The sequence below is a fragment of the Podarcis melisellensis genome, assembly GCF_964234715.1.
Source record: "Podarcis melisellensis genome assembly, chromosome: 6".
Classification (NCBI taxonomy): domain Eukaryota; kingdom Metazoa; phylum Chordata; class Lepidosauria; order Squamata; family Lacertidae; genus Podarcis; species Podarcis melisellensis.
The window spans coordinates 48,522,684-48,550,362 of record NC_138538.1 but is presented as its reverse complement, the minus strand read 5'-3'; the positions used below and the strand labels follow the sequence as shown (position 1 = coordinate 48,550,362).

Genomic DNA, 27,679 nt, shown 5'->3' with positions numbered 1-27,679 from the left:
TCACTCCCTTCCCTGTTCTTACCAAAACAGTTTGTCAGCAATGCCTGGAGTGGAGCCAGCATTCCCTGCAGGGCAAAGGCCTACACTGAATTCTCTGGTAAAGAATATGCAAACAGTACTGACTGCTAGTATTTGAAGGGGGGGGGGAACTGCCTCCTACAGCAGAGTGGGAGAAGTAGCCCTTTATGGCTGTTAAAATGGCTGCGAAAGTTACTGAGAGGCACATACAAAAATAAACAGTTTATATTCATTTGTAAGAGGATGGAGGCTAGAGAGTACCTCTTGATTTCTGTTAAAACACAAGGAAGGTTGTCATCACCCCATTTCACAACTTCATCCTTTTTATGCATCCTTTATTATGTACAAATCTAATGCAGAGGCAGCATAGAACCGCTAGAGGCCTATACAGTCATGTACTGCTAATTTTGCACCTGTCTGAAAGCATATGTTCCATGGTTAGATCCACCGCACCGCAAAACTGATTGCTCTCCTCGGTGACATTCCCATTTCCATGCAATGCTAGAATTGCTTCCATGGGATTCTAGGAGAGTTCCAAAGCAACTCTTTGAAGTTCAGCTCCTATTCCCCTACCAATTTCCTTTGTTTCATACACGGGCATTTCCAGACTATCACTATTTTGTGAGTGAGAGTTAACTGTGTATCGGCAAAGTTAAGATTTAAGAATTAAAGTGGATTCGTCACTCTTGCACAAGAAACTCACTTAAAAAACACACGACAAAACCACATACCCCTGCACAAAAACACATTCGCTTTTTTCAGTAAGGAAAGTGGCATGAAAATGCACTAGAAAATGTGTAACAACAATTGCTTGACCTAATAACATATAATCTCCCTGCAAACAAATCAGAATGAATGCTCTATAAACAGCCAATATCATAAAACCTCCCTGAAAACTTTGTGTAAACAAATCAGGATGAAGGCTCAATAAAAAGATTTGGAAACCTTATTCCGTGGCATCCTATAATGACAAGAGACTTGCAGTTCTCAGCCAGCAACTAATCTCACAACATGTGGACTGTGCCAGATCATTGAGGGGACAGTTGTGTCTGCTTCCATGAACAATCCCTGTCCACAATGTTCTGCCCGGTGAAAAAAACTCCTCATGGTATTTGTTGAAAAGCAAATGTTTGGAGAAGCATCCAGGTGACATTATATGCATAGGAAGCTGCCTTATACTAAGGCTGTGTACACACTCCCATTCACTCTGCATCCACTGAGCTCCCACTGCTTATTTGGGAAGTGGTGTACACACATTAGCCAGAATCCAGATCTATCCTGTTGTTGTTTTTTAATAGAATACTGTGTTTCCCCCCCAAACCAGCTTTGATCTGAATTGAGAAAAAGAACCACCTAGCTGTGTTTAAGCCAATAATGTGCACACAATCCAGATTTGATTATTTGTTCATCTAGATCAGTATTTTCTCTTTCAAATTACAGCAGCTCCCCGGGGTCTTAGGAAGATGTATTTCCCATTGCCTGCTATCTGATCCTTCTAACTGAAATGCCTAGGGACTGAACCTAGAACTTTCTAGCATGCATGTGACTGCTCTGAGCTTTGGTCCCTCCTGTCGTATAATGTGTCACTTGAATGCTTGTACACAAGGAGGGCCTTGGTAGATTAAACCAAGGGTATATCCAGTCCTGTGCAATGCTTCTTTTGCATGAACACATTCTATTAAGAAGCAGGCTTAATTGGAATCAGCACACGCACGGGCCTGCTAGACAAGGAGCAGGAGGAAGTTGCCAAAACGGGAGAAAAAGAGGGGAAGTGGAGGAGGACTTGCTCCTGGGACAGGTGTTCAAAGGTGTTACAATTCAGAACATTATGGAGGACTTGCTTAACAAGTTTGTGCAGTGCTTGCACCTGTTCAAAGAAAAGCAGCAGGCTGTGATAAGGAACCCGGGAAAAGTGGGCTATTTTGGAAAGGATATGAGATGAACTGCAAATGGCACAGGCCAATGCTTTTAGCAGCAGCAGCAGATGACATGAAAAGGGTCAATGTGAAAGCATTTAAACCCCTTCCTAGTGGCTGGCTTTGAAAATTGCTACTATCTCCACATTCCTGCCTTGTTCTGCAGAAATGAAGCCTGGAGGAGGGAGTGTAAAGAAGTGTGTTTCCATGCAGGTAGCAGGTAATCTTTGGCTAGGATCTGCCCTCCGCCTTCCTGCGAGGCATGAGATAATGGTTGTGGTGTATGTATGCATGAATATAGATGATGCAGATTCTCTTGCTTTCGTAATGCTTTGTCTTTTTCTCCTCTCCTCTCCTCCCCATGCCAAATTCCAAGACCAAGAGGCACTCTGTTTCAAGTCGAAGGCTGCTCCACATGCAAACCATGTCCTCCATTCATGCATGGGTCCCATACTGTCCATCTTGGAGGCAGGCTGGAATCGGCACATGGCGTTTGTGATATATAGGGCTACTGAGCATAGATGCTCCCCTAGCACAATTTATAGCTGTGTGTCACTTCTCTGAACTCCATATATTTCCTTTACGTTTGGCAGAGTCTTGGATTGTGATGTGTGCTGTCCATGCCCTTCTGGTCAGAGAAGAAGATGGCATGAGGGATGGGTTCATGAAGGATCCTCTGGACCAGCCAAGTTCAGCTATGTTCTGTGCTCTATGTAAAAAGATGGTGGCATGACCATGAGACATATGTACAGGAGGCTTCTATTGCCCTGTTTGGGTCCACAGGTTGGTGGGGTCAGTGCTCAAGTCTCTCATGCTTCCTCAGCCGTCACATCGATCCCTGCATATGTAAAATTCTCAAACAAAGCCATGTTCACATAGGCCTGTCAAAGGAGAAACAGAGTCAAGTTGGGGGGCTACTCCCTTTTACCCCTTCTTTTGTGAGTACATTTTCCTCCAGGTTCTGACTAAAAAAGACAATACAATAACTCATTTTTTAACCTTACACTGCAATCATGCTCAGAGCAAGCCCCAGCCCAACATCTTGGGACAATTGCCTGATATAGGGCCCAGTTCTAAGGACCACCTGCATCCTGCTGAGACCCTACAACAACAGGATATTCTTAGTTGAAGGGTATGGTAAGGGTGCTGGGCCCCCCAATGGTGACACTGGGTTCTGTCATCTGACTGTAAACTCTGCTCACCCACATCTTTACAGCACATAGGCTGAAAGCTCAGGAGGTTTTTATTCAGAGCACAGCAAGAATATCCCTAGATAGTGATACCTTCCGAGCTTCCAGCATGCGGATGAGCTGCACCGATATCTGAGCAAAGGGTGGACGTTCATATGGCCGGTCCCGCCAGCACTGCCGCATTAGCTCATAGCTGCAGGAGAAGGTGAAGAATCAGAATGAAGCTAAATACACAAGGGAAGGGGAACTGCCAAGTTCACTGGACGCTTGGTCTACTGGGCATCTCTATCTCCAGCTCCTCCATCAGCATGCGACAGTGAGGAGATGTAGATACTGAGGCCTAGCATGTCAGTGACCACTGGCAGGAGATTACTGAGTAAATAGGATGTGTGTGTTGGGCAGGGGGAAGGGTTTGCACTTACACTTCGTCATCACAGTTGAGAGGCTTCTCCATGCGGTACCCTTGGGGCAGCTTTTCATAGAGTTCAGCACATGTCATGCCACAGTATGGCGTCCCTCCTAGGAAATCAGACGAGGCACCATATTCACCAGCATCTTGGGGCCACTAGTGGCCGGTGGGGTTCTATAGGTAGGGCTAATTTGCTCTCCTAGCTTCCTAACACTGCACGTTGCTGCTCCCATTGATGAGGGGTGGGAGGGGTGCGGTGCTGGGAGTGCTGAATTAGCTTGGCTGCTGTGCTGAGCATCCCACTGCCTTGCCCCTCCCCTGCCCCACTTGGTAACTGCCAGCGACACACAGTGTTGCAAAACCAGACAAGCAATGTAGCTCCACCTGTGCAACATCACTAGCCACTCCTGCTTGGTGCAATGCACACTTAACACAGCCTTCTGGGTGCTACTGGGACAAAGTTCTCCTAAACCACCCATCTCTGTATGTCCTGTCCTCACCCATACATAATGCAAAGTGCAGCTAGACTGGAAGATGTACAGTAGCAACTATATGGTGAGGTGAATAGATTATGTAGGTTGGTAAGCGTTTTTCTCCCATGATGTTGTTATAGTTAGCCAGCCCATTTGGGGAAAGATCTGCTAAGACTAGGCATGCTCGCATTTTGTGTTTCTCCCCAAAGTGAAGGTTTTTATCTTGGCTGTCCTGTTAGGAAGATTGGTTCAAGGTTGTTTCCATGTTCCTCAACCAAAGTAAGGGTAAGGCACTCTGATATCACTCACAGAGAGGAGGTTGGAGAAATGAAATGAAGAAGTTGTATTGAAGAGTGTGGGGCCAAAATGGGATGCATAGAATAAAGGACAGTGAGGGCAACAGAGACAGAAACTTACCCAGGCTAACTATTTCCCATAAGAGAACTCCAAACGACCACCTGCAAGAGAAAGACAAGTTAGGATATAGGCTGAGGTCGTCCAGGTTTTCCACTCTACTGTAGCAAATTTGCTGCTTTTCTAAGATCATTTTTGTTCTGGCCTGCTACTAATACAGAGAAAAAAAAGAAAATACTGAAGCCAGTAGTTTCCCTTTGTTAATTGTAAGTTATTGTACATTTCCTTCAATATCTCAAAAAACACCAATAGGCTTTTTTTGTAGTATAGCATTCAAATGTATTGCAACTTAATGGATTGATTAAAGAAGTAAAAGACAGAGGATCATTCATACATTCTCCTCCTCATGACATTCCTCTTCATTGCATTTTCTACTTCTACTTGGAACAAAGGGGCCAAGTGAAGGCCCATCTAGCCCAGCACTCTGTTCTCACAATGGCTGATCAAATGCCCATGGGAAGACCACAGGTGGAACCAGAGCACAACATAATATTTATCCTCCATAGATTTGTCTAATCCTCTCTTAAAGCCTTCCATGTTGGCGGCCATCACTACTTTGGTGAGAAGAACTGAAGAAAGTACCACCTGCCACCTGATCACTGTCGTCCAATCTGCAGTTGACCCTGCCACCCTGCCCGCCCACCCATAAATCACTCACACATCACTCTTGGTTGTGTACACACTGTAATTCAGGGACTCAATAGCCATCCAGCGAACTGGCAAACGGCCCTGTGAAAACAAGCATCACTGGGGTTACAGAAGCCCACTTTGAGTAGACCGGCGAACAAAGAGAAGAGAGGGAGCTGGGCTCCACTCAGAGCAGAAGAGAAGCCTGAGGAATGAGGAAGGGGTCCACATGATCGTCTCTATCCAGACTTACCATAGTCTTCTTTACATAGACTTCCTCCCCCCGGGACAAACCAAAGTCGGCAATCTTGGAAGTCAGGTTTTCCCCTACCAGGATGTTCCTGGCAGCCAGGTCTCTGTGGATGAACTAGGGGAGGGCAGGAAACAGCAGTGAGTGACATAGGCAGTGGTAGAGAATTCAGGCATTCATCCTAGTCCATAGCTGCACACAACAGCATCTCATGAGCAATCTTGTGAAACCAAAGCCGTAGGCATCTAAAAATCTTGCCTTACATTTCACCTCCTGTATTGCTTCAGCATTCTCTGGTCCTAACTCAGAGCTGTACTGACATGAAGTTATCCCAGTTCTATCCATGTCAGTACAGCTCTTAGTTAGGACCAGAGAATGCTGAAGCAATACAGGATATAATTGGCATATGATTCCAATACACGTCTACTATTGCAAGCTTGAAGTCAGACACTCAGATGATGGACCTGCCATTCTGTGTATGTGAAACACATTACAAATGGAAAGCACAAACACAGGCCTGCTCTGTCTTTCCCCTCCTTGACTTTGCTTGCTAATTCCCCCCACCCCCAAAAAAGAGAACTGGTTCATGAGCCCAACTAGTGGAGCCAGCTCAGCCCAGCGGTTCCATCGACCAACATGAGCCCAACTGGTGGGAAAAGATGGCTAGGTGGTGAGGACACACAGACCTGTTTTTCACTCAAATACTGCATGCCTTTGGCCACATCAGATGCAAACTGTAAGAGCTGTTGGGATGTGAGGGTCGAGGCTGTCCCATGCTCCCTGGCAAAGGCAGGATCTGTCTCCAGGACTCGGCTCTTGCGCAGAAAATCTAGCAAGTTTCCGTAGGGTGCATATTCAATGGCGATGTACAAGTAACCTGGAAAATTAGGGAAGAGACTGTCAAGTCATGCCCAGACAAACATGTCAGGAAACTTGCTCCGTTAGAAGCAGCAGGGTTGAGAAAGAAAAGACCATAAAAATTATCAGAGATGAACCTGTGATAAGGCACACGATCCTCCTCTGTATGAAGTAATATGGAGAGTGTATGTAAAAATATGCATGGTCATGAAAGATAGTAGACCAGATAGCGTCACTGCAACCACTAGGTGGTGCCAGTGCTTTGACAGGGTTCATCCACACTGCTCCTGAAAACTCCCTTTCCAAATCTGTTTTGTGCACTGTGGCCCTCTGGTGGTTCTGTACCTACGTGGGTTGTTTGCTGCTCTCACATTCTATTGTACCAGGGCCACATTCTCTGCCTATTTGTATTTCAGATCTGAAGTCTTCTTGCTCATTTTAAAACCCTGCCCATGGACCCTTCAAAAGCAGCCCATAAAACCCTCTGACACTCCCTTCTATCACTATTTCCAGCAGAAATAAGGAAAACCCATGTGCTCTGCTTCCTTCCCCTCACCTCCATGTGCTTAAAGGGTATTGTTAGATTGCTACTATGATCTAACTAAACTTATTTTCCAAGCCTGGTTAACAATGTGTTTCAGTGATCACCATCATTATCTCACCCTGCTATCAGCTCTATCAGTCATGCAAGTTGTTTGCTCTTAGTACTTTGCTGCTGTAAAGAAGGCAGAAGCTCCTGGTAGGGAAGCTATCGTGATCTTGAAGGTGATTTTCCCAGGGTGAGGTTAATGCCTGGCATTCTGGGTGCATTGACCCCTGTGATTTCCCCAAATATGAGAAACTCGACTGCATAATTTCCTCCTCTAAAGGAGGAGGAAGATAACAACACTTCTGGGTTTGGTGTTTATGCTGCTTTGCAGTTACAGAAGCAGGCATCAGCGGATCTGCCATTCTTTGCTTTCTGGTGGTAAAACTTTTGCCAGATTGTGACACCTGCTCACAGATGGCGCAATACGTTTTAAGGATCTGTCACTCCCTCACAACAGCAAGCAAACACTAAACTTGGCACCCTAGAATAAGCAGCTCAAGTGTTGGCTCTGATTCCAGTCGCTGCCCCATACTAACCACAGGGAGAGATTAAGGGGAAATGAAATAAGGAAATATTTTGCAAGGTGAAGGAGTGGGAAGAGAGGATGGGGCTTTGGGGCTTTGCACGCTAGAGTGTGTGTTGTTTGGAAGCAGGGTGGGGCCCTCCTCAGTGAATAAAGGAAAAGGTGGTGCAGATGAGCCCAAAGATGGAGGAGCAGGGGAAGAAGTAGTTAGCACTGGAGGGTGCCCTATTGGCAAAGTGTCTCACCCTTGTTCTCGCAGGCTCCCAGCAAGTTGATGATATTGGGATGGTGGCCCAGCTTGCAAAGAACTTCCAGCTCTCCAGCAAAGTCCCGGTGGTCATTCTCAGAGGCAAATTCTGTGGTGGCAAGAACATTTGTTGTACACGTGGCCAAGCCCAGCTTTTTGGTGTGCTACATGCACGTTACAAATATATCTGTATCCTGAATGTGATTGGAAATGAACATTCCTGCATGAACATCTCACAGTTTTACAAGCATACATAACGCCCTTGTTCACATGTAATGCTAAGCAAAACTATCAGTCAGTGTGAACAAACAAATACCGTATTTTCGCCCCATAGGATGCACTGGCCCATAGGACGCACCAAGTTTTTTGGGGGGGAAATAAAGAAAAAAAATTATTTCCCCCCCAGGCGCTTGTGGGGCCGGCAGCGGGGAGAAGCGCTCTTCTCCCCGCCGCCCGCCTGCAGACCAGGTCCGGGGACAGTGGGAAGACGCGCTGTGCCTCCCAGCTGTCCCCGGAGCTTGCGGGGCAGGCAGCGGGGAGAAGCGGGGAGAAGTGCACACCGACCCCTCTCGCTCTCCAGGCTTCAGCAAAAGCCTGCATTCGTCCCATAGGACGCACACACATTTCCCCTTCATTTTTGGAGGGGAAAAAGTGCGTCCTATAGGGCGAAAAATACGGTACTGTGCAGGTTCCCAGAGAGGAGATAATGGACACTTTGTTCCTGCTTGGCCATTCTACTGATGTGTTGTGTGACACTGTGGTTTGGGCTTAGCATGTTATCTGGATCTGGGCTTGTAGTTTAGCTGCCCCAGCAAATCACAAGCTCCAAACCACAAGGCAGGCCTTGGTTATAGCTTGTGGCATGGAATCCTGTGAATTGTAGTTTTAGAGCTGAAAATTGCTAAGTATCTCTGTTTCCCTGCACACTATGGTGCTAGCTACCTGAGATTGGGAATTGCTATGAAACCATTTTAAGTATGTGGTGGAGATATTCTCTATGATTGTGTGCCGTGAGGAGGCCCATTGTCTTGCCTTCTGAACAGGCATATGCGAGGAGTGGCTGCTGTCTTCATTCTCTGAATACTTTGGTGCTTGAGCACCAAAAAAAAGTAGATGCATATGTGTCTGATGGTCAATGCAGTCCCCACCACCAAGAAGGAGGCAAGTATCAGAACAGGTCTGCCAATCACCAATCATTTACACCCTAAGCAGGGCTAGCGAGGGAGAGGTAATGGTCTTCCTGTGTCAAGCATGGGAGTCTGACATCGTGCGGCATCTCACCTTTCAGCATCTTGATGGCTGCATTCATTCTCAGGCCATCTTTCTTGATCATGGCCCGGATGACTTGCCCAAAGTTCCCTTCCCCTATCATGTCCTCAAACTTGATGTCTTCCCACTCCAGGATAGGGTAGCTGAGGGGCTCAGGCTGGGGTTTGGGCCGGCGAGTCAGGGTCAGCGTGCCTGAGTTGAACTGCAAAATGGTCTCTTCCCCCTGTGAGAGGATGAGTTAAGTGGGGAGGTTGGCAGCAGCACTGCAAACCAAGTGGGTCAACAATCTGCTGTCACAAGCATGGTGGAGCATAAGAATTATGAGGGTGGGGAGCCAAGATCAGTGGGAAGAGGCAGGTGGGGCAGGGCAATATCACTCACAGAGCCTGACTGGTAGGTGAATGTACGGCGCCGGTGAAAGAAGTTCTTCTTGATGAGGAAAAGGGCCAGCAGGGCAAAGAGTATGGTCACACAAGTGACGGAGACAGAGCCCACAATGGCCAACAGCAACTGCTGGTCCAGGTTGGATGGAGGCAAGTTCTGGCTCCCCAAGGTGGGCACTTGGCTCAGGGCTCCTGCGGGAAAGAGGGAAGCAGTGCGTTTTGTAACAGTGCCTGGCTCTGCAATGAAGGAGGAGAAGGCAACTGCATGACATGATAGAGATGCAGAACCACTGCCATGAGTGGACTCTATGACTGTTCTGCCTCCCAGGGTAGATCAGTGCTCCAGGCCAAGGTGGCTGCTGCTGGTGTGGTTTGCCAAGAGCCAGTTGCACCTGCATCCTGGCTGGCCTGCATTTTGACTGTAGGAATCAGAGAGGCATCTTCACGCACATTACTTGCCTCCTGTCCCACTCAGACCCCACCCCCTGGGACAGCCAACCAAACTTGCCCCTGGTCCACTCACCATCACCCACGATCTCAACTCTCACAGGCTTGCTCCACTCGCCTGGTACAAAAGAGCTGGCTCGCACCCGGAACTGGTAGAGCGCGCTGGTGTTCAGCCCTGCAATGATCTTAGTGGTATCCCAGCCGTTGTCCGTGTCCATCCACTGTGGCTCACTGGTACCCCCCAGCTGTTGCACCTCCACAATGTACTTGTTGATGCCACCATTGGGGTACTCAGGGGGCAGCCAGGTGAGCTTGACAGTGCTGTCAGCAAGGGGCTCCGCTGAGAGAGACCGTGGGGATGAGGGACCTGGGAGGCAAGTGGTACAGCTGTTGGCTCTGCAATTGTGACCTGTTCCACAACTGCTAGGAATGCAATCTGTGGCTTGGCGGACAGTGCAGTTGTGGACCTATTAGGCATAGGCATGAGAGGACATTGTTCAGCAGAGTTACTACGATGCCAAGAAACAATGAGCAAGGCGTAGGTTTGTCCCTGAGGCACCCCTCAGTTTTCCAGGGCAACACATGTGCTAATGCTTCCTGAGGAGTTTACAGAGGTTCAAAGCCTCTTGGAAGAAAATAGAAATCCCTGCAAAATAGGAAGCACCTTAGAGCCCGCAACACATAACACCATGCCAAGGCAAGTTAATTAGATTTTAGACCTGTCTACCAAGAAGGCAAGAGCATCTGACATAGTACTTGTTCTGTAAGGGATCACCCGGGAGTAAAACCTTGCAGAGGCCACCCACCCCAGAGTCATTGATCCCCAGCCCCGCTCCCTTCTGAGAGTGGCAGATTTCTCCCAGATGGTACATCCCGTTGCCCACCTTTGCTGTCAATCTTGACCTTGTAGAGGTCAGATGGAGGTCCGAGGCTGGTGCAGTGATAGACCAGCACCACCAGACTGTACTCCTTGTTGAATTTAAGGTTTGGAATGTAGGCAGACTGCACAATCATGGAAGTGATGTTTTCCTGATGGACAAGCTCCTTGGCTGCATCATAGAGCTGGACGAGGAACCCAGAGCCCACAGTGTCACCACCGGGCAGGTTCCAGTTCACATGCAATGTGTTGCTCCCTTCAACAAATGAGCGTTCAATCACAGGCTTGGCTGTTGGCTCTGTGTGGAATAGAGAAACAAGAAGCCATCAGCCTGATTCTCTTGCCAACAGCACCGAAGTTAAGTTGTTAACCTGGTTTATTCACATGTTAAGGGTCTTAACACACACTCACCCACCTCAAAGTAAACTTTATACAGTCATATACTGTGACAGAAGGCAGTTGGATCCCTGAGGTGGGAAGAGGTTGGGCTACTCATCTATAGGGCACTGGAATTTTGTTCTCCAACCAGAGGAGGTAGTGGCAGAAACAGGGCACTTAGCTGGTCTCTGTAGAATACCAGAGTAGGTATTTGCACAATCTCTACTGGTTAATCTCTACTGACTGGAAGGATGGCTGAAGAAGACCCACACGGGAACCAGGATATTAGAAACTGTAGGCATCCTTAGCACTACTCATACGCCTACTACAGAATCTACTTCTTTTGATTTGGGCATTCTTCATCTCCCCACTTCCCAGATTTGGCTCACTGAACTTCAGATACTCACCTTGGCACTCTGTTACCATGACAGCGTGAGGACCTGGGTCACCTTCCCCTCCATCTCCAGGGCGTGTTAGCTGAACCTTAACAAGGTAGGCCGTGACAGGTCGCAGGTTCATTAGGGTGATGTTCTGAGCATGGTCAACTGTTGATCAAATATGGGTCTGTTACTGTAGAGTCTCATGCTGAAGGTTATGCTCCATATTTTTGTTTACTGCAGAGAGCCCACTGCGCAGGGCCTTTTGACTGGGATCTGCAGCTCTGTGACCTTTCCTTTCAGACTAATGTCCCCTCCATTTTCTATTATCTGCTGAACAGGGACTGCCTCATATCCACAGAATACATTTAAAGCACATTCAGAATACATGACCTTCTCGGTGGTAGAACCTGCCCTGTGGAATGCCCTCCCATCAGATGTCAAAGAGATAAACAACTATACAACTTTCCGTAGACGTCTGAAGGCAGCCCTATATTGGGAAGTTTTTAATGTCTGGTACATTGCTGTGTTTTGTCAATTTCTGCTGTATGCCACTTAGAATGACTGGGACAACCCAGTTAGATGTGTGGGGTACAATTAATTAATTAAAATTCCCCCAAAGAATCCTGGAAACTGCAGTTTATTAAGGCAGATGAGAATTGTAGCTGAGGTGGTGGTGGTTTGCAATTCCCAGGATCAAGAGTTGTGCCTAACAGCCTGATCTCCTGTTCCTGTTGTAGCATATGCCTGAGAGAATCCTTGTTTCTTCATGATTGGCTGAGCTGAAAATATTTTGCTTCCCTGTTGAGCAGAATCCCCTGGGCCAAGAAGCATTGCTAGTTACTTAAATGACTCAAATGTGCATAAATGCACCATGTCCCTAGCCGAACTAAGATGTTAGATGGCTAGGGCAATGGGTTCTCATGGGCACTGCACTTCATGGTGTGCCCAGCTGTTCTATAAATATAAAACTTTTTATAAAAAGGAAATGAAGGGGGAAGGGCAGGAGATCTGGGGTCCAGCACAAAAGACCCAGAGCTCAGCCTCCTAGATCACCTGCTCACAACACTCCTGTCTGGATCGCTTTCTGTATAGTTGAAAAGAACTGAAGCCAGAGCAGGCACAGGTTTGAGAGAGCCCTGCAGATTTAAGAGAGCATACAAATTTGAGCGACGACTCCATCTGGATTACAGCAAATCCCTTACCTACAATGGATGACCACTGAGAAGTGCCAGTTTGGGGCTTGTACAGGACCTTGATGGAGATGATGGGTCCATCACCTGAGACGCGCCCCACAGGCGATATCACAAGCTGCCGACTCTGCTTGGCCAGAAGCCTGGGAGGGCTTAGTGGCATGGGAGGCACTAAGGAAGGGAACAGCATCAATCACAAGCCAGGCAAACATGAAAGTAGACAAAGGGATTGCACATTTTACCTTTGCCCTTGAGAGAAAGATGACTGCAGCTATTAGGACAGATTTGCACCAGATGTTTCTCATGCAATATTTTCCTGATTGGTACCTGGCACAATCCTAGTTTCTGTCTCTGATTAATGCTCTCCTTCTAGGTTTCTTTGCTTGAAAACTAGCACCACATTTAAAGAGACACCACCTTTAAAGAGACATCAGACCCTCATTTTGCCTGGACAAGAACTGCAGAGTATCTTAGGAGGGGTATTAAATTAAAAACTGTGTGGCAACATTTCAGTAACCGAGTTCTGTACAACCAAAGATGCTTCCTGTGATGATTTTGTAATTCTCAGAAGCTGAGCATGAATATCTCTAACCCTGAAATCTCACCACCTGTACTGTCCTGCTCACCTTTCACAGTGACCTTGAACTTGCCACTGTCCTGCCCACCCGTAGTGGAGACACGGCATTCCCAGAGGCTAGTGTCAGAGAGGACCAGCGGTGGCACTTGAAATTCACAGGTTGTCAAGTCTTTTTCCATGATGGCTTTCAGAGACTGGAGAGGTGAGAAGAGTAGAGTCATATCCTGTCTCAAGTCTTCTGTTTCTGAGTATTTGTGGGGAACCACAGTCCCATGGGATGCAGGTAGGGTTGACAACTGACCTAGCCCCATCCTTACTAGTACCAACATGGAAGGAAATAGATCATATGCAATTATATAAACAGAAGGAAAAGTGGTGTCAGGACAATTGGACTGCTATGCTAAAGCACTCGTGCTTAAGCACCCAAATACTTACATAATTAACATAACCTCTAGTTTGATCCTGATTTATCCTCCTCGCGTGCGAACAGAGGTAGGGTTGCAAAAGCACACAAAGAAACCCAATTTAACACCGTGTGCTTATATATATCTGGGTGTAACCCAATTTAACACCCTGTGCTCATAGATTGATCTGGATGAAAGGGAGCTTACAGAGAGAAAAAGACCGAAGGGTATGAGTAGGGTGAGAGCAAGTTGGGGCTAGAGAGGCAGAGGGAAGAGCAAGCCCAGGTCTCTGGGATGGTACAGGGCCTGATCCAGGACATGATGGTAGCTTACCATGATCACTGTTCCATCAGCCTTGCGCAGTTCAATGTTTTCACGCACAGGGATTGGATTGCCTGTTGCCATGCAGGTAATTACAGGCTGGGAGCCTAAGTTAAACTCCAAGTGAGAGACCAAGTTCTTGATCTGGGGGATCCGATCTTAGCACAGAACACCAGAATAAGGATAAAACATCATTACAATCATAATAAAATAGCATTTTTTAAAAGGGCAATATGATATTTATTCCCTGCCTCCCTTTATTTCTAGGTGGCAGACAACGGCTAACCACTATGCAGCACCCTCTCCCATTCATGTACTCGTTTGGCAGTTCTCTGGCACTGGGCCTGGTTCCTGCCATTCCCAGGATACACATTCCAGAGTGCTTTTACCTGACTTTTCACAGTGCTGTCCATGCCAACCAGATGGGCAAATGCAGCCACTGAACCGGTTACAGGTGCCTCCATTCTGGCAATGACACTCCAGGGCACAGTCAGCACCGTACCTCCCAGAGGAGCAAGCTGGGGAAAGAGCACAGGGATCGCGGGTCAATCTCCTCTGACCATTTCCCAGAGACTGGGGCTGCATACAAGCAATGTGTTTAAGGCACAGTCAAAACACACACTCAGAATTATAGTTGAATAATGGTGCTGGGAATAGTAACTCTATCAAGGGCAAACTTTAATTCCTAAGATTCTTTGGCGAGGGACAGGCTTTGAATGGCCTTTAAAGGCATAGTGTGTGTGCCTGGGTCAAGGATGTCTGGCAGATTTCATGTATGCTGCTTTTAACCCATCTCCCATTGTAGGTTTGCAGGCATGTAAGACCGAAAAGCAGTTTTAAATGTGCTGGCTTCCTTTTTAAAAAATGGATTGGTCACCTCCAGAATGTTATTAATTTTAATGGGGAGATTCAACTGCATCCCAGAAATGTAGGTTTGCAGAAATGAAGTAGATTAAAGTGCTCTGTTGCAACAAACCCACTTTTACAAATAACAGGAAAGGAGACATTTTGCGATTTGGAAAATGACAGGGGCGGGGAGGGGGGAGCGGAATGCACTGAAAAATGTGCATAACAATAGATGGATGGGAAGACGTCTAACCTTCACACAAACAAATCAGGATAAATTCCCACTGTCATATATCCTCCCTACAAACATGTCAGAATGAATGCTCAATAATGGGTAGGCATCATATGAACTTTGCACTGGTTATATGGTGCCCGTTCTTTATTGTACTCTGTGGAAGCAAACCAGGAAGAATGCTAACGAACAGCTCAGTCTGGAGGAGCCTTTTCTCTTTGCTATGGAACTTCCTGCTCAGGAGGACCCCCTTTTTCTTTTGGTTTGTTGGAGCCAAGCAGGAGGGAAATGATTCTAAAGAAACAAAGGGAGGAAGCAGCTCTCTCCTGGATATGAGCCAAACAGAGTCCCAGCAGAGAAAGTAGCCAAAGCTGAATAAAAATACTAAGGAATACTGTGAGTCTGAGATGAAGGGAGGGTTCTTGAACATCTTTTCCATGTGAAGATGTTCAGGAAACAATGTGACTATGCTGTTTGTTGGTAGTAACAACAATGAAACCACAAGTTTGCGCTCTGGTTAAGCGATTTAATGAAATTTGCCTTCCTCGGTACTGTTCCAATATCCATGGTTCCTCCTAGCCACACCTGTAGGAGCTCTTCTTTCCCATGGCTTCATTATGTCTCACTTTCTGAGAGATCACATGACCCCAATGCTCATTACCTTTCTCACAATGATTACAGTGTTGATTTCACATAAGGACTGTTTCCCCACCCCCACCCTGAACCCTCCCTTGTGTGCTGAGAACTGGCACTTATTGTATCAAGAAAAATTCTAGCATTTGAATGAGACTTGGTAAACATTAGTTTTCTCAAGGTAATGCCTTTTCACAAGTAATTTTTACGATGTGAAACATACAAGGGTAAAAACACCCCCTCATGGTAACATTACCCTATCCAAAAGTAACATGTTAATCAGATCTGATGTCACATTACATTAATATACCGTATTTTTCGTCCCATAGGACGCTCTGTCCCATAGGACGCAACTAGTTTTTTGGGGGGGAAATAAAGGAAAAAAAGTTTTCCTTTATTTTCCCCCCAAAACCAGGTTGGGGAAAACAAACCAGGTCGGGGAACAGTGGTATGGCGGCGCTCCGCCTCCCTGCTGTCCCCTGAGCTTGTGAGGCTGGCGCAGGGCTCCCCAGGCTGCAGATGTCTGCCCGGCGCGCGGGGCACTCTGCTTCAGGGCGCCTTGCACACCGGGTGGCAGGCTGCTATCCGCAGCCTAGGGAGCCCTGGGGGAACTCCTGTGGGCTCCCCAGGCTTGCTGATAGCTTCCTGAAGCCTGGAGAGCGAGAGGGGTCGGTGCACACAGACCCCTCTCGCTCTCCAAGCTTCAGCGAAAGCCTGTATTCACCCCATAGGACGCACACAGATTTCCCCTTCATTTTTGGAGGGGGAAAAGTGCGTCCTATAGGGCAAAAATACGGTATATGTATCCCTATTGCTGCTCTGAACACATACAAGAAGTCAGAAGCTTCAGTTTAGCAAGAAATCAATCACATGATGGCCGTGTGGGTGGGGATCTACCACACCCTTCTAAAGAAAGACATGGGTGTTATTCAGCTATGTTTTACTCCAAATAGACCTATTGTAATTAATGGACCAAAGTTAAGTCATTTTTTACTATTTAAAAATACTACATGAAAATTTGATGGTGATGCATGAGAGAGTCTTTATCGTTTCCTCCCCAACTCTGGAGTTTGTTTTCCCTGGAAGCCCAGGCGGCAGAGACTCTGGTTGCTTTCAGACAACCTGTTTGTTGAGCATTCATCCTGATTTGTTTGCACAAAGTTTGTGGGGAGATTAGGTGACGCCCAATATTTATTGAGTGTTTGTTCTGATTTGTTTGCAGGGAGGTTATACAACTTTGAATCAAGCAATCCCAGTGCATTCTCCATCACTTTCCTTAATGCAAAAAGTCTAATACGGTGAGGCCTTCCGGTAAACTATAATTACGCAACCTGAATTTGCTGGTATGGAATTGAATCCCACCCAAAAATAGTGACAATCTGGGAGTGCCCTAAATTTGGCTTCTGCTGATGGGTAAAAACAATTTTACTCTCCTGGTTTTTTATGTTAACTAGTAGCCACCAGTTTGCTTCATTTGGTTGCTCTGTTACTGTTTTATTAATTGGATTATTTTAACATTTGATTTTCTTTCCTCGGTGTGTTTTTATGTATTGCTGGAAACTGCCCTAATGAAGGGTGGCCTACAAGTTTGCACCCTAAGCATTACACGAGGTTTGTTTTTATGCTGCCAAATGTAACATGGAAAGCAAGGGGAAAGGCAGCACAGAGTTTCTTTGGTTCTATGGAACAGACACCATACACTTGCATCTTGTGCCTTTCTAAGTAGGTCAGCTTCCCCCACCTCCCCATCTCATTTATCACCCTGGTGTCCAAAAGTGTCATAGAGTTGGGAGAAAGAAACTGCAGGGGACATACCTGAGCCACACTGAAGACCCCTCCATCCAGTAGCACAGGAACAGCCATAAGGATCAGGCAGACAGAAGGCCAGCCCCTTGCAGCCTTGCTTGTTATGACATTTCTCCTGGCAGTTTCGCCCAAACATGCCTTCCTTACAAGCTGCAAGGCAAGAAGATTATTGTCAGGGATTTGCTGCCACTGTACTGACAAAGCCACACATGTTCACCAACCCTGCACTACATTTGCCAGTGCATTGTTCCTTCCTGTGTCCCTATCTGCACACAATCAGAACAAATCCTACAATGAATCCATAATTCCTCTTTATTGTGATGCCAAGTTTCTCCACTGAGATCTCTGGGTTCAGTCTCAAACCCATGTACCTTTTCTCACACAACACCAGTTGATCCCTCTGCAGATAAGGGACTTGGGACTCGAGATGTGAAGGCTATTTGGGCCTTCTACCCACACTTCATTGCCTAAGGCAGAAGCTTTCAAACTTTTTGAGTCCACGGCTCCCTTGACCAACTACATTCTTTCTGTAGCACCCCTGTGGGGCTCAGGAGCCCAGTTATGTCACCATGTGCCTGTAGAGCTGGCAGCCTCTCCCCCTTTCTTGAACACCCACCCTTGTGGAGTGTTCCCTCAGCCTCCTCTAACTTCTCCTTGGGAGTCCTCTGGGCAGCTGCTGCTGCTGCTGCTGCTCCTGGTTTCTGAGCTGCCCCACCCCCAAAGAGAGGTGCCCCCTCAGACTGCCCCACAGCGGCCTGGGACTTGTCTGTCCATTCCCAACAGCAAGGGCTAGTGGACTGGCTGTCTGGGCTCCCTCACTTGCTTGCTTGCTTACTCCTTGTCCCCTGACCAGCCCCAAAGGCAGGATTTACCTGCAGAGCTTGTAGCCAGGGCTGCTGCAACAAATAGCTGTGCAAGCCTAGGGGAGGCAGAGACACGAGACGGCATCAGAGGAGGGAGGGAAGGAAAGAGGGACAGAGGCCAATGTTGTCTGCGGCACCCCTGACTGTCATTCAAGGCACCCTAGGGTGCCAAGGCACATTGGTTGAAAACCACTGGCCTAAGGAGTCATGCCTAAGTCTGAGGAGCTATTCTTGGGGATTCAACAGAGCATATCTTTCCACCTTAATCAAGAAGGAAATGTGAGCTTTCCCCATCAATTATGATTAGTCCTGACCCCAACCAGGAAACTTTCAAAAGGAAGAATACACTTGCAACCTCTGCACACCAAGGTTTAGGAGACTGAAAACTAATGCTTCTCCCACACCTAAAGACACATTCAAAGGAAGGTTTTGGAAGGGTTAGGAATTGCATCTGATGCACTTCTGGATACTGCGCTGCATGGCTGGAGTAGTGCTTATACCCAACCTGCCTCTTCTTCCTGGGCAGACCATACAACAAAGGGGTTCAGCCAGGTAACATCATTGGCCATGCAGCTCCTGCAACTGGATTCCCAGTTTCAAAGCAGAGGAAAATTTACATGCTTTAGTCATGAGCTCTTCACAGGTACTCTTGTGTGCTTTCCACACAAAGGGCTGACTCTATGCAGGGGCACATCAGTCAGAAATACAGGCAGTGCACTACCAAGGAGTGATGTGGCCCTCATATGGTACATATGGAGATACAGGGTCCAACATCCAACTAGGTTTCAAATGGCAACCATCTATACTCTTTGTGAAGATTTACAAGTGCAGTTCATGGAGCAGAGGCATCTCTTCCTACCAAGACCATGTACACATTGCTTCTAACCTTTTTCACAGCGGGTGCCCATGAAGCCTGGTGGACAGATGCATTCTCCCTCAATATGGTGGCAGATGCCTCCATTCAGGCAGTCGGGACAGTCCTTGTCACAAGAAGAGCCCCATTTCTTGGCTGCACATCCTGGGAGGTTGGGAAGAGACAGACAGACAGACAGACAGACAGACAGACAGATTATTGCCTGAATGCACAGGAGGCCACTGCTTTGATGAAACTAGGCAGGTCTGGTTCTGGTCACTGCCTTGAGTGCCATGACGGAAGAAAGGCAGGATAAAATAATAGAATAAAATTTAAAGAAGATGTGGAAGGAAGCCTGATCTCTGGACAGCAGAAGGCAGCATTAACCACAGTGCAGTCACTAACAGTATCCAACAGCCACTATGCTCAGGGTAAGTTCACACCTATGTGTTCATTACACTCTGGCAGCAACATAAAGTGACGACTCACATATGGGTAAAGAGGCACCACAGAGAAAGCCTTCTTATGATCTCAAACAATCATTTTTAATAGAAGCTGTACATGTTCAGCTGGGAGTCTTTAAATGATGAGACACTGAATCACACCCACCCCATAACAAAGGATGTAAACAGACATTAGTGGGGACGTCCGTGGCTCCTATTGACCTGCATCTCTTCAGTTCTGCACTACCTTACCTCGCACAATCAGCCGGAAGAAGGCACTTGACAAAGGACTGTCCCCAATGAATGTTGCGCTGTAAATCCCACCGTCACTCACGCTGACAGGCGACAGGGTCAGAGTGGACTGGCTCTCCTTCACCTCCCCCTGGTCCTTGGTGTCATAGTAGGTCCCTGCAAATGAAAGTGGCAGAGATGAAGAAAAGCATGAGAGGTGACAACTGAACTCTGAATAAGCCCTAAAGTAAAGGTAAAGGTACCCCTGCCCCTACGGGCCAGTCTTGACAGACTCTGGGGTTGTGCGCCCATCTCACTCAAGAGGCCAGGGGCCAGCGCTGTCCGGAGACACTTCCGGGTCACGTGGCCAGCGTGACATCGCTGCTCTGGCGAGCCAGAGCCGCACACGGAAACGCCGTTTACCTTCCCGCTGGTAAGCGGTCCCTATTTATCTACTTGCACCCGGAGGTGCTTTCGAACTGCTAGGTTGGCAGGCGCTGGGACCGAGCAGCGGGAGCGCACCCCACCGCAGGGATTCGAACCGCCAACCTTTCGATTGGCAAGTCCTAGGCGCTGAGGCTTTAACCCACAGCGCCACCTGCGTCCCCTGAATAAGCCCTACTAAGGCTTAATCCACTCCAGCCTGTGACTGGCCTGGATAGAGCTTAGAGGCTCCTGCAACCTCTAAGGACATCACTGACAGAGCAGTTTGGGTAGGAGAAGAACTGAGGAAGCACAAAGGCATCCAGCTGCAAGCCCACTGGCAGGTCTGGGCCTAGACTGCCAGCTTCGATTGACAAGGATGACTGAGGGCAGGCCTTGTTCCAGGAATGGGGTGGGGAAGCATTGGAGCAGGGGCAGATCTCCCCAAAGCCGTGCAGCTGGGTCACTTGCCATTCCTTTTCCACAAAATGTCTGCATTCTTCCCATGCTTTATCTTGGCAACAAGTACAGCTGGCTGGGATAGGCTGAATGTCTGTGTCACTTTCTCTGGGACGAGGTTGGCTGCAGGGTCAGACAGAAACAGAGAGTGGGTTAGGAAGCAGGACCTGCAATATTTTCTCTTCCCTGATCATCAGAGGGCCATGCTCTGGATTGCCCAGATCTGTCATTCCATCTTTGTCTGGGATTTCCAGAACTTACCTAAACACTTCATCCTGCTCAACATGTATATTTGCCTATTTTACTTTATTTATTTAATGGAATCTGTATACCACTTAATTGGGGGGGGGGGCGCGACTCCAAACGTTTTACTTAAAATAAAAAATACATTAAAATTATTGATAGAAGTCAGATTTGAAGCCAATTTAACCTTAAAAAAATAATAAAGGAGCAGTTAAAACTACACATTATAAAATAAAGTTAAAATATTATATACATGTCATATATAAAATACATGTCAGTTTCACTAATCTGGGAAGGCTTGTCTAAACAAAAAAGTTTTTAATGGCTACAGAAAACAACGCAGCTAAGATGCCTGCCTAATGTCAATGGGCAGGGAGTTCCAGAGTGCAAAGGCCACCAGGCTAAAAGATGAAATCCTTACAAGGGTGGAACAAACTGTGTGTGGCATTTTCTACACATATTGCAAGGGGAAAGGTGAGCATGTAGACTTAGTGGAGGTACTAACTCACAGTGTTTGGAACAATATAATAATAGTAATAATGATAATAATAATAATAATAATAATAATAATAATAATAATAATAATAATAATAATATTGTTTATACCCCGCCCATCTGGCTGGGTTTCCCCAGCCATTCTGGACAGCTTCCAACAAAATATTAAAATACAACAAGTGAGGTGAAAGTTGATGTGCCCATTTTAGGTAATGTTAGGGTTAGGATTGTTCTACATCTTATTGTTAATGTCATCCTTATTCTTCTTTCCAAACCCTCCCTTATGAGCATATCTCCCAAAGTCATGCTTTAAATTGTATCTTTAACAAAGCCTGGATTTCCAGTGGTGTCTTTGTTACGCCTCACCCAAATCAATGTTTATCATACTTCAAAGGCCTTCTAAGATAAGAAAATCTAGTCAATTTTCAGATATTCTTCCTGGGTTCTTTGTTTAAATTATCTGACTGATGTCTCTTTTCCTGGCAATAAGAATCACTCAAATGACTAATGACTGACTAGCACCATAGCATCCAGAAATACCTTTGTAGTAGGATGCCAGGGGAAATGTGTGCCCTTAAGTTCATAGAATTATAGAAATGTAGGAATCTCAACTAAAGCATCCAAGACAGATACCCTATTTACTGCATGGTTAGATCTGTGTATGCCATTCTATGAGTACTAGTAGCAACAGTTATGAAAATCATATACAGTGGTACCTTGGTTCTCAGATGCCTTGGTACTCAAACTTGGAACCCAAACACTGCAAACCCAGAAATAAGTGTTCCAGTTTGCGAACTTTTTCAGAAGCCAAATGTGCTCCATTTTGAGTGCCACACTTCCATTTTGAGTGTTACACTGAGGTTTGTCTGTTTTTGCGGCTCTTTTTTGTTTTGTTTTTGTGACTGTGTGGAAACCAGTTCAGCTAATGAATGATTTATTGTGTGACTGCAGTACATTGTTTATTGCTTTTATGGATCAATGGTCTTGTTAGATAGTAAAATTCATGCTAAATTGCTGTTTTAGGGGTTGTTTTTAAAAGTCTGGAACGGATTAATCCATTTTGAATTACTTTCTATGGGAAAGCGTGCCTTGGTTTTGGAACGCTTTGGTTTTGGAATGGACTTCCGGAACGGATTAAGTTTGAGAACCAAGGTACCACTGTATATAAATCAATAAAATATGTCAGAATCCCTTCCACAGATGTCAGCAGGATTTTTTTTTTCCAGCAAGGGGGCAAAGTAAATACTACAAACAAACAAACAAACAAACAAACAAACAAACAAACAAACAAACCTAGAATTAGAGAACAGGTCTGCCATTTCTGGTAAGTCCAGTGACTAGGAGTGACTCACCCATTGGGGTGGAGCTACAACAATAGCCTCTTGGCAGTGATATCACCAGTGAAGTCATTCTTGTGCAGCCATGCCTTCACAGCAATCTTCCCACTCCCAGTAAGTGGCAATGATGCCCTTTCCATGAGGCTATTGCTGTGGGTCTGCCTGTGCTGGTGACTGAGTGGTGACAAGGCCTAGGTAGACCTGTCTTCAGAGAAATTTCCAGGTCTTCCTCTTTGCTGTGGACCTCCTTTTCATCTATGGGTAGACTGGCCTACAGACATCTTTTTCCACTCACTGTGCTGTTTTTTCTCTAGCTTCTTTCATCCACTCCTCTTTTTAAAACCCAGCCAGAAACCCAGCAAGAGGGGCAGGGTATGAATAAAGTAAAGTAAAGTAAAGTAAAGTAAAGTAAAGTAAAGTAAAGTAAAATACATTGCACTGCTGCAATCAATTTCACACACACAAGCCAACACACATTTATTTGGCTGGGCCTAAAACGAAATGAATTCCCTAGATTGATTAATACTCATTTTTGCTTTTTCCTTGTCCTGGTAAATAAACATATTGCAAGAATGACCCCAGGGTCTGGGTCTGAGGAGGGTATAGAGAGAAGACTCCATTACCTTAGCCTTGGTCTTATCACAATGATGTAAGGACCTAACATTGAGAAAGAATAACTTCAAAGTACATATCACTCCCAGTTCTCAGAAAGTGCAGACTTTCAGCCTTTAGAAACCACATATCTGCATATTATCTTTTCCAGTGTCATGTTGAATCTCTCCCAAGCTTACCATCCACATTGTTGTGCACATAAACCACCCTGGTTTGTTCTGACTCAGTCTGCCCCAAGCAGTATGTGATGCCCACCAGGTCTGCCCGGGAGAAGCCGCTCATTTGTACTGCATGGCTGCTGTTCTTGTACATCTGGAATCTGGACCTGGGGTGGGTCATGACAATTTTATTGTCTCTGTCAATCTGGAGGCTGGCATTTCGCTCACCAGTCACACACGAGAGGTAGAAGTTGGTGTGTGAGGGACTCAAAACGTTGGCCATCAGGGTGATATCCATAATTGCTCCTGCGTCAGAAGAACAAGAGAAGGTGTTATTTTAGGATAGGGAGAGAAAACGATCTCAGCATAATTCACACAATCGAAGCCAGGCCTTGCCTAGGCTCTAGAAGAAGAGCAGGGAACTCTCCCACTGTGAGGGCCAGCTTCACTCAGGTGAAAGTAGCCAGGGACTGCTTATCTGTGACATACTTGTGTTTCCTCTTCATGAAAGTAACATCTGAAGCTATGTGCTTTCTTTCAACGGATATAAACTCCAGTTGTTCCTATTTAACAGGGACATTGTCTCTAGTAAATCCCATCCCTCTGGGAAGAGCCACTGAACGTAGAATCTTTGTTGATAAGTTGAATATGTATACATATACCTAATTGCTTACATCTAATAACAGATATTGTGCGTAGGACTGTTTTTGTGTGTGTGTGTGTGTGTGTGTGCGCGCGCGCATACACACACACACACACAAATTCTTTTAATACAAAGGTACAGTGGATGGTGCTCAACCTCTGTTGCCATTTCAACAACACAGCAGGAAGTTCTTATCTAATATGTTAAAAACAATATTATTATTCCGTCTCGGGACACATACAGTACAGGTTTGAAAACAAATCATTATACCACCACTTAAAATATTTATCCGTGTATTTGTTTGAATTTGGAAAGGAACATAGAGATTGCTTGTATGATGAGATAGCACATTAATAGCCTTTGGGCTATTGTTGTGTCAATTATGACAAAATCCTTACATGTTAAGCATGCCTTCTTCTGTCTACATGTACATACATCACAATATACAAATGTAAACACACCATGTGTCAATCAATGTGTTTGTCACACATTATTTCCAGCATAGAAATCCAGAAATCTTTTCAGGAATAACAATGATGCTATTACCAGAATACTTCTATTACACATTATATATTCTGGAATGCTGCCCTTATATTTGAATTGATCAGATTGTCTCTCTCATTATGCTTGTGTGACCCTGAAGGCTTGCAACTCTTATTAACCTTTCTTAGATATGATGTTCTGATGTCACTTTTCAGAAAACAGCTAATTATATTCTGATGAAACACAGAAGACGTTGCCCTTCTGCTGTTTCATTTCGTTTCATTTCACAGTATGGGTTAACCCTTTTACCTGTGCTATTTTCCCAATGAAAAGTCCACCCTACCCACCTCAGAAGCTATTTCCTGTGTTAGTAAGAAACATGTGAGCATACAGGCTTGAGTATAGCTTCAATGCACAAAATTAGCTAGAGAGCAGGGCTTTAAATAATCCATTTGTGGCCTTTTGGGACTGGATACACACAATAGCTTTTTCCAGGCTATGATGGTATGAGACAGACATGATGTGTCCACTCACTGCAATCTCTCTTATGAGGAAAAGGGATTCATGGGGCATTGCAGTGGTTCAAAACTCTGCAAGATTTATCTGAACAGAGACAACAGAAATGTACATGTAAACCCAAGCCAACAGTGTCTGTACCACCCAATTTTCCCGTAACAACTGTGTTCAGCCATATGGTGGTTCTTTCTATCACCCAAGCATGTGTTTGTAGCACAAATGGCGGTCAGAATGATCTCAAAACACCCATCGCCCATGGAATACCACTGATGGGCATTACCAAAACTGCTTTTCTTCCATTCTCTATTCACTGTGTTCCATGCCTGGATGGAAAAGGTTGGAGATGGCCATGGAATTCAGTCTTTGAGAATACAGACTAACCTGATCTACACCTTCCAGACCAATCTGCAGATCAGAACTTAGTTACCCATCAGCTCTTCACGTTCCCCAAATGCTCCATCAGAGCTCAGCAACAGTATTAGAGTATGTTTAAAGGTGTGAATTTTAAAAGAAAATATGTCTAAGGATGCCTGCAGATGTCCTTTTTATTTCATATTCATGATTATTGGTGATCATGATGCCGTTGGGGCTGTCACACATAATCCTGCTTTCAATACTGTTTTGGCCTGCAGAAGTTTTGGGGTGGTCACCCAGCTTAATTTCCAATCAGTGCATATCCTGCCACTGCCACTGCCTGCTATAACTTTCCCAAACAACAATAATGTGGTAGCATTGGGGAAGCATCACAAAGAACAAACTAGGAAATAGAAAAGAAAAAAAATCCACTGCCGACACACTATTTTTGTGTCCAGAACATGTTGCAGAATACACTCACGATGGAACATTAGCATAGGAGGAGCCCTCAAATATGTATCTAGATGTGGAACTCCATGTAGTTTTTTAAAACTAAAGCAACAACACCACACACATATACGAGAGATTAATGTGAAAATGGGATAGAAAGGACACGAGTGAACTCATGCAAAAAAATGACACAGATCAGAAATTGAATGATTTGTCCATCACTCACCATATGGCTAAGATTTTCCACTCTTAGCTGGGAGAGAGAAAGAGGATGTTGCAGAAACAGCACATAACAGCACCTCTGAAAACGTTTAAATCCCAGACCCACCATTCTGGTGGCACCAGGGGTTCCTCACCCAGAGCCCAATTAAACAGGGCTGACTACTGCTGAGGGTGATCAACCTGATTAAAATACTGGACCTGTTGGTAGCTAATGCAGCATCTACACATGAAGGAACGCAGCACAACAAAGGTGGGTGTTCAGAGAGCTCAGAACAAGATTTCCCCCTTCGTATGCCATTCAAGGATTCTCCCAGCACCGCCTGTAATTGTTTTGGAATTTTCATAGTGGTTCCCCAATTTGCTGAAGAGACAACAGGCTGGCGCATCAGACTACCTACCCTTAACTGGATATACGGTAATGAATACCAGTATAATTCTAGATAGGAGTAGCTTGTGGCTTCCTGTCCAGGAAAGGGGATGGCCACCCCTTTTTATTTATTTATTTAATTACATAATATTTATGACAACGAAAACAAAAAAACCTTGAAGTGGTTTACAAAAAGAATAAAACAATAAAACTAACTTTAAAAAAAATTTTTTTAAAGATAATAAAACATTTAAAAAGTAATTAAAACCAATGATGCCCTAAAAGCAGATTAAAATACATCAACCTTCTACCTGTCTGGAAAGACTTGTCTAAACAACGTATTAAACAACAAAAAAAGAGTACAGCGAAGGCGCAAGCTTGATATCAATAGGTGGGGAGTTCCAAAGATTGGGTGCTGCCACACTAAAAGACTGATTTCTTACAAATGCAGAACAAGTATTATGTGGCACCATTCTACTGACACTATGTCCCGGTTAGTTGGACTCCAATAGTAGTAAGTTCTACCTTGGCACAGAGTTGTAGCCACTAGCTCTGCAACCTTCGCCAAGTTCCATTCTTTCTGCCACCAAAACCAATAGCAACCCACCTCCCACCAACCTGTTAAGGGGGGAAAAGGACTTTACCTGCCAGATGCAAGAAGAGAGTTAAAACACAAAGCCCGCCCAGTCTCATTTTCCTGAGTATACACAGTGTCAGGAGAGCTCAGACATCACGGATCCAGAAAAGGAAAAGATGATGGGGGCATTTGAGGTGTTTTTCATTTGCAGAGTGTGTCCTCTATGCCTGATGCTCCTGTGTCTTCCATTGCTTTGAATGGGTCAGAGTAGCTCGAAGGAAGTTCACACACACCCCATGAGGAAGACAGATTCTGGTTCTCCAGTTTAGAAAATCCCGCTCCTGCTTTCTGAAGTGTATGTTACGAGCCTCAGGAAAAGAAACTCTGGCTGAGTTTTGGTCCACCTGCTTGGGAGATCAGATTGTCCCCTCCAAGGCCCTTCCACCCATTCCAGCGCTTTGTTCCCTGCCACGTGTTGTTGCAGAAGAGATTATGACCTGCCTCTTTCTTCCATGCTTGCTTGGAAAGCCTTCCTGGGGTGCTTCAGCCTGGGGTGCACAAACACACACGCACAAGCAACTTCTGGGCAGTTCAGGAACTGATTAAGAGTGAGAATGGATTGGGCACAGCAAGAGCGGCGAGTCAGTGGGAAGAGCTTTCTTGGCTGGGATTCAGCCAGAGCAGGAATGGAGT

General features: G+C 45.7%; 1 protein-coding gene across 2 annotated transcripts; it reads right to left on the bottom strand.

Annotated features, from left to right (window-relative positions):
* Positions 1 to 336: 336 nt before the first annotated feature.
* On the bottom strand, positions 337 to 27,679 carry TIE1 (tyrosine kinase with immunoglobulin like and EGF like domains 1). Of its 2 annotated transcripts, XM_081916193.1 has the most exons (23): positions 27,054 to 27,679; positions 23,396 to 23,680; positions 20,542 to 20,652; positions 19,669 to 19,824; positions 19,007 to 19,138; positions 17,267 to 17,407; positions 14,130 to 14,258; positions 13,753 to 13,898; positions 13,065 to 13,209; positions 12,451 to 12,609; positions 11,276 to 11,413; positions 10,498 to 10,788; positions 9,690 to 9,980; positions 9,165 to 9,358; positions 8,796 to 9,006; positions 7,513 to 7,623; positions 5,984 to 6,174; positions 5,301 to 5,414; positions 5,079 to 5,149; positions 4,424 to 4,464; positions 3,547 to 3,643; positions 3,218 to 3,317; positions 337 to 2,815 (listed from the first exon to the last, which is right to left on the bottom strand). In XM_081916193.1, exons 1-23 carry the CDS (start codon positions 27,100 to 27,102, stop codon positions 2,744 to 2,746), a joined length of 3,375 nt encoding a protein of 1,124 aa, XP_081772319.1. In that variant the 5' UTR covers positions 27,103 to 27,679; the 3' UTR covers positions 337 to 2,743. The 2 variants fall into 2 exon arrangements, with proteins under 2 accessions (XP_081772319.1, XP_081772320.1); XM_081916194.1 differs by lacking the exon at positions 9,690 to 9,980.